At 47.0% G+C, this 7,435-nt stretch overlaps 1 protein-coding gene across 8 annotated transcripts in view; it reads right to left on the bottom strand.

Moving 5' to 3' along the window:
- Nucleotides 1-2,853: 2,853 nt before the first annotated feature.
- UNK (unk zinc finger) overlaps nt 2,854-7,435 on the bottom strand; it is a 46,024-nt gene continuing 41,442 nt past the window's right edge. For all 8 annotated transcript variants that reach the window (XM_042802288.1, XM_042802292.1, XM_042802293.1 and 5 more), the window contains one exon: nt 2,854-7,148. In XM_042802288.1, the coding sequence (XP_042658222.1) occupies nt 6,993-7,148 (156 nt within the window). In that variant the 3' untranslated portion in view covers nt 2,854-6,992. The remainder of the gene's footprint in view (nt 7,149-7,435) is intronic.

Genomic DNA, 7,435 nt, shown 5'->3' with positions numbered 1-7,435 from the left:
GCCCCTCTCCATGGGGTTAAGTCAGGAAGGGGCAGCCGACTGCAGGATTTCATCACATGAGTGATTTTGTCTGAGCTTCCCACTGGAAACAGGATGGGGAGCTGGGATGGCGCTGAGCCCTGCACTGTGGGCAGGAGATGTGGCGGCACCGGGAGGCAGCCGGGCCCCTGGCCCAGGGACCGGCAGCACCGGCTCGGCGGCGGTTGGGGCACCGGCAGCAGCTTTTTCCTCCCCTCCCAGCCCTGGCTGGTCCCTGCCGGCAGCTGAGGCTTTGGCCATGCTGAATCGGCCGGGCTCATTGCAAAATAGCACCTGCACCGAGGTAGGAATCAAAGGGCCGGGAAAGCTGCTGCCAACCTGCCGAGGGAGCTGGGTTTTGGCCTGTGAAAGAGCCCGACAAGACACACATAAGGCCAGGTCTGGCAAAAGGCTTTTGGGACGGGCGGTGTGTGGTGGTTTGGTCATGAAGAAAGCGCCTCGAGCAGATCTGTGTCCTCAAGGCTGAGCAAGAGGGGGTGGGAGCAGGAGCCATCCCTGCCCAGGCTGGCACTGCTGGATCCAGGCCTGACACCTCTCTGTGCAGCCAGTCAGGCTTTACTGGGGCTTTATTTTTTCCTTTGTGGGTTTTTTTGTTTTGTGTTTATTTTTTTTTTTTTCCTTTTTTAAAAAGGTGCATAGCTCTCGTGTGTGTGTGTGTGTGTGTGTGTGTGTGTGTTTTTGTATTTTACCACCCATCGTATCACCCTCGGGGTGCCTGCTGGAGCCTGGGCAGCAATAACAAGCGTGGCAACCCCGTCAGCCAAACCGTGTGGTGCTTTGGGCTGCCAAGAGCCCGGGCACAGCGGGCAGGGCCCCGGCGTTGCCCCGCAGCCCGGGCCAGGGACATGGGTCCCTCTGGCTGCAACACGCAGTGGTGGGCAGCGCCGCAGGGTTGCACCGCATGGGGGGTGACCCAGGTCTAACAGCAAAAATGCCTGGCAGGGCAGGTGGCTGTTTACTATTTGCAGGGGGTTTTGGAGCTTGTTTTAACTGCAGTTATTACGAATTATAAATCTGGACCTCTCTCTGCCTCCACGCCTGCAAGGGGGTGGCTGTGTTTGAGCTGCAGCAGGTCCCTGGGAGCTGTCATGTCCCAGGGAATTATAAGCATCACCCTCCCGGGTGCCTGAGCACCAGCTGCTTTCTCAGTGGGAAAAGCAACCACCGGGTCAATTCAGGTCAAGCCCTCGATGTGAGGGTGGGGGGGTGAAAAAAAAACAAACAAACAAACAAACCAACCAGGAGCCAAGCTCCTTTGGTATCTGTGTGGCACGGCCATTAAGGCGCTGCTCGCCCACAAGGAAGCCATTTGCTGGCCTAACTCACTCGTTTCAGCTCCTCCTTGTAGCTCTGCAGAGAAATGATTCTGGGGAAGGGTCCCTGCCGTGGAGCAGACGCTGCCCCAGGGTGTCATTTCAGCCAGGGTGCTGCTACTGCTCCCAGACAGAGGAACACCCCTGCTTGCACTCAGCAGCCAATCTGGTGTTGGAACTTGCTAGCAACCTGCCTCAAGCTTTATTGCAAGGTTTAGCTATATGAGGCTGCGGGTTTGAACGTGTTTTTTAGCTTAGTTTTAGATGCAGATTTAAGAATTGCTGCGCTCTAACTTGCTCTGGGCTGACCATCACCCATGCTGCACCAGGCAGCATGTTCCAGTGAGCAGGTGGCATAGGTTGCCTCTGTTTTGAGGTTGTATGTGCTATGTCATCCAAGGTGTTTTAGCTTAATTCCCGGCAGTTGTGTGGGTCTCTTCCCACCCCAAAAGAAATCATACCATTTACAGAGAAAGACTAATAAACCTTAAACAATCAGAGCGTAACTAACCCCATGGACCAGGAGGGGAATAGCCCAAGCATTCAAAAATATGGCTTGAAGCACACAAAACCAGCTCCTAGCAATTGCAAGACTGAGGAAGAATTCCCCATCATCATCCTGGTAAAGAACCTGGACAGAGGCAGGCTGCTGCAACACAAGGGGGAAGGGGGCAGGCACTTACATCTACCAGTTTTATTGCATTACTAATAATCTGTTAGATAAATTGGGTGATTCAGATTCTTGTTGTGATTGGACCAAGGGTAAGTGTTTGATGGATCTTTGAAGCATTAATTAGACCAAAAATAAAAGGTAATTCTTGGATCCATATGTAAGGCATGCTCTTTTGGGTGCCAACACATAAAACCATATATGTAACCACTTAAACGTTCGTAACCCCTGCAGTTGGACAGACACACGGGCACAGGCAGCGCTCCCCTCTGCCCAGCCCGGCTCCTGCAGGAGGAGATAAGTTCTTGTCCAGACCAAGAATCTGGGTGATAAAACCACTCTTTGCGGTTCTGCCATTTCCAAAAGAGTCTCTGCCTCACTTAACCACACCGCATCGACTCCCGCCCTCTTCCACTGCACCTCGATCATATAGATGAAGGGCATACCCCCCCTGAAAAAGGGGGGCCGGGTCCAGACAGGAGCTCAGAAATAAATTATTCTTGACCGTGGGAAAGGGAGAAGGCAAAAGTGGCCACAGAAATTAATTCGATCTGTTATTTTGAGGGCTTCACCGCACAGACTTGTCCACACCTCCCCAGTCCTCAGAGCAGGGCGCGGGGCTGCACATACACCCCGGGCACGCATGCGCGCACACACATGCACACACTGCTTTATTATATATATATTTTTTTTTCTTAGCAAAAAAATAAAAATTTATTGTCCTCTAAAAAAAAAAAAAATCCATCCTGCCCTTGGAAACTGTGACACAGATTGAGTTCTTTCCAGCCCCACATGCAAATTCACTCTGCCAAGAAAAGAGTCTAAACCAGGTTTCCGACAGCCAAAACACATATTTACAGAGTACGAGAGAACGACAGCTGAAATCACAGTTCTATACATGGAATCAACAACACGTTTTACACACCACCGATCACCATTCTGCCAACTTCTACACAGACTAGGGGCGCTTCTGTCCAGTGCCCTTCCTCCTGGGGAAAGTGGGGAAGGGACTGGTCAAGAATTGCCACCAGAAATACTGCAGTGTGTATTATTATTTTTTTTTAAAACGTATACTGTATTTATTTTGTTTTAACATTGGAAGCTACGGAGTGGGGAAGCCCCAGAAATCTCTCCGATGCAGTCACTAGTTTGCAGGAATACTTCACCTTTACAATACTAGGTTTTACATCAGTAACATCTATTTTGCTGTTGGCCATCACTCCAAGGATTATTATAATTCTGGAGGAAAACACTGGTAATATTCTCCCCTCTCAGATGGGGGAAAAGGAGGAAGAGAGGAGGTTCGGAGCCTGGTGGAACAGCAATGAATTACTGAGTCCGTTCAGCGTTACGGACTTCCTCACAGGTTAAGGACTTCTCTTCATTGTCTCAGCTGCACAAGCCTTGCAAGTGGCTCAGGTTCAGCTTTGGAGATGTACAGAAAGTGTAAAACCCTTCAGCAGGGGATCAGCTGCAGCAACCCCCGTGGAGGGGGGAGGATCTGCTTAAGGAAAGTTGTGCTCCAGCTCTGAGACTTTCCCCCAGTCCCTCCTGTGCCACCGTGCCTTTGCCACAGCTGGCATGTGGCTGCATCCTCTAAAGCTGGAGATGATCTAAGTGTGGTCCTCTTAGCCCAAAGCGATGCCAAAATTCTTCAGCTCCTGGCTATCATCTACAGCTCTAGCCTTGCTTTTTGGTATCTATCTACCCAGGATAGTGTTGTCTTAAGCCATCTGCTTCTATATTGTTTTTCCATAATAATGTAAAAGTTTATTGACCTTTAAGATACTGTGGTTTCACAACACCATTAAGACCCCCTGCCCCCAGCTCTTAGCTCGGAAGTGTCCAACCTGCACAATTAGTCACCCAGGTCGACAATTCCAAAGCTCCCAGAAATTTTGGGAGGAAAATGTCATTATCCAATAAGGAGTCTGTGTGAAGAGGCAGAACCCAGACCTGTTCATGGCTGTTCAGCAACAGCCAGCTGGGCTGCTCGTCAAGAAGCCTTGTAGACCAAAACTTCATTTTGAAGCGTGACTCGGCCAAAAAAGCCCCCTTGGTTCTGATGTGTTACTGCGTGTCCTGTAAAAGGGAGTTCCTGCTTCAGAAGGAAGCTTGACAGTATAGTACAGGGGCTGTACTTCTTAGCACCAGGTTTATTTCAACAAGACTCTTTTTACACCATACAGAAGCTGACCCTAGAGACTCTTAAGCCTTAAACGCAGTGCTGTGATGACGGTTTATCTTTCCTGCCTAGGGCAGGCAGCAACAACTGCTGGAATGGGTCAGAAATGTTGCCCTTTGCCCCTGCTCCCACCTCACTCGGTTATGAAATTGTCATAGAAGTGGCCCCCAAAACCTATTCACAAAATACTTAAAGATGAAGTTCTCTTTTCCATCTGATGCTTAAGAAAATAATTCACATTTCAAATATTTTTTTTTTTTTTCTTAAAGCAGCAAATTCATAGAAACCTAAATTTAGGAAGTGTTTCTTGAAGAATCAGAGGAAAGTGAGAAACAGCCTATGTGCTTGTGCAAAGAGAGTGCTGAGATACATCGGGGCGGGGGCAAGGGAAGGGACTAGTGCTAATTCCTTCAGGCTGTTCTGCCATGAGTGCACTGTGGCAATGGAAAGTTAAATTTTAAGGGCCACAAATGGGTGAAGTTTTGAATTCTTTGGTCCTTCAGTGTAAGTTTTAAAACAGAGAAACTGTTTTACTCAAAAGGGAAAAACGTGCTTTCTCTGGCCTGGAATTTTCCTTCTATCCCACCTGCCTAAACAGTGTGCCCCCATGGAAACTGAAAGCAAACCTCTTTTCCCTCTAGACCCGAGAGCCCTGCATCACACCGCAACTGGCAGTCCCATCGAGGCTGCCATCAGGGGACAAGTGTCATCTGCAGAGAAGGGGCACAGAAGAGCCCCTGTGGGAATCAGATGCAGTCACACAGCCGGGTGCCGGACAGTTCTGAAAAAAAGAGGGTTGGCCAAAGGCAGTGTCACCTTGAACAGTCCCACGGGGCGGCAGAAGAGCAGATAAACCACCACGCTAATAAAAAGTAAGTGTTACAAACCAATAGCCAAAACAGGCTGATCAGCTCTGGTTCTTATAAATATTAAAGACCTGATTCAAGACTTTATTTCCTATGATTTAAGTTAGTTACAAAAACTTTTTAGTAAATTTCTATCTTTGTTGGGCTTTTTCTTCCTCCCCCCACTTTTTTTTCTTTTTTTTTTTTTTTTCTAAAAAAAGAAATGTTCATGTATTTTAATAAAAGATCTTTCCTTAAGATCAGACCAAGGCAGATGCGCTGCCCCATGGCACAGACATTCAAAGGCTATAACCAAACAACATAGCCACAATAGTCACTCAACAGTGTCTCTCCATAAAAAAAAAAAAAAAAATTAAAAAACTGATGCTAGTTACAATAAAATACACATGGAAAAAAAGCATTTTTACCAAAAAACCCAAAAACAAGTTAATGGGAAAAAACATAAAAAAGAACTACACAGAGCTGCACTTAAGAGATCATCTGGGAATGCATATTAACGCCTTCCGTGTAAAGGAAAGGTGGAATTATGGAAGCAAACCTAATTACGTCTTTGTATTAAATATGAAGCTTTCTGAGAGGCTCCGGTAAAAATTCAGTTTTCCTACAACAGTGGGCTGCTGGAGGTTCCAGTGCTTTTCCAGGTCAGGGAGGGGTAGCACAGGCAGCATCCCTGTGCAAAATAAAAATGTTTAGTCAACCGAGCAGCCTTTTGGTTGAGATCCCAGCAGGTTACTGCAATCCACCCGATGTAAAAATCCAGTGGACACACTGGTAAAGAAAATCACAGGAAAGCTCAGCTACTGGACAGGTCTAAGTTGGTGGCATTTCTTTGTCACACTGGACTTTCTCAGTCACCACAGGCATGCATGATCTCTAGCATGAGGGCTTCTGGACCCAGGAGTCCACAAACCATCCTTGAGGTGCTGACATGGACAACATGGACTCTGCTCAACAAAAGTGTCCTCAGACTACCTGGAATTGTTTCCTCCATTTCAGCAGCGACTGTGAATCGGGTTCCTGTGGCTAAAACAAAATTAATCTGGTCTGAAACAGTAAAAAGGCTCTAGACAGCCACCAAAGGGGTGCCTGGAGAGAACTAACCTCTGCATCCATATTTCTTTCATAAAGGGCTTTAGCTGACACAAGGCTGCTCAGACCTGAAACATTTTAGCTGTATCAGCAATGAACACTAGTCACTCGATTTTGGGGCTTGACTTGCTCTAGGTCCAATACATATTTCCCCACTTTTCTTCTTTTCATACAAATATACAAAGAGTGTAAAAAAATTTAAAAAGCGAACTTTGCTGATTAAATGACAGACAAAGTTCCTGCACATTCAGAGATCGGCAATGTGAGGCCCACCAGGCAGGCACCCAGCAGAGCTTCCATCAGGGAGGACGGCTTTAACCAAGCTGGGTCAGTGAAAGAGCAGGGAGACTGAAGACAGGAACAAGTCTTCTCAATCCACCTTGATCCTCCCCGTGATCTCAACTCTTCCTCTGGAAAGCACATGGAAGCCCCTCTTGCCCACTCTAAATCCTTCTGGAAATAGTCAAAAATTTGTTATTACCTAAATAGAAAAGAGGAGAAACACAGACTCTTTGCAAATGGCCCTTTGATCTGTATTAAAAACAGCTCTCAAAGTTCCTCAAGAGTTAGAATTAGTGAGGCCACGGGTGAGGGGCAGTTTAGATACGGGATGTAAAATATTAAAAAGTGCTCTGCAACTAATTTTTGTTTTATGTGTGTATGTGCATGTGTGTGCATATATATATACATACACAAACATACACATCCACACACATATATACATATATATACACATACATATATATATGTACACATACATATATATATGTACGTATGTATAAAGTTAAAAAGTTCTATACGATATGATTAGAACAAGTGTCCTTGGAAGGTCACGACTGGAGAGAGTGGGGCCTGTTGGGATGGCAGATGGGGCACTCGCCCTCCTCGGCGCACGTTTCACACAGCACTGCGTGTTGGCACGGTAACACCACCCGGTTCTCCTCCTGACACTTAAGGCATTTCACTGACTGCATCTGAAATACCGCCTGCAAGAGAGGGGGACAGGGCAAAACATAAGCATCAAAATCACAAAGCAAACAGGCTCCCGTTCTGCGCTGGCGCAGTTTGGGGAAGGACTTGCAGCTATCTGCCCATTCATCTTCTGAGGCAGAAGCAAAGCAGCCCAGCATGGTGTCTTTTTAGGACCTTTAGGATCAACAGAGCAGCTTTGATTGACTTAAATTCTGTATTTCAGGCACAAAGAAGAGGTAGGTAGGTATTTTCCTGTAAGCTGGCTAAAACTCACTTTGGCTACATCCACATGTAATGGCTT

This window comes from Tyto alba, unplaced genomic scaffold, assembly GCF_018691265.1.
Source record: "Tyto alba isolate M040663 unplaced genomic scaffold, T.alba_DEE_v4.0 Super-Scaffold_39, whole genome shotgun sequence".
Classification (NCBI taxonomy): Eukaryota; Metazoa; Chordata; class Aves; order Strigiformes; family Tytonidae; genus Tyto; species Tyto alba.
Note: the sequence above shows the minus strand (reverse complement) of the source record. Positions and strands in the feature narration are given on the sequence as shown.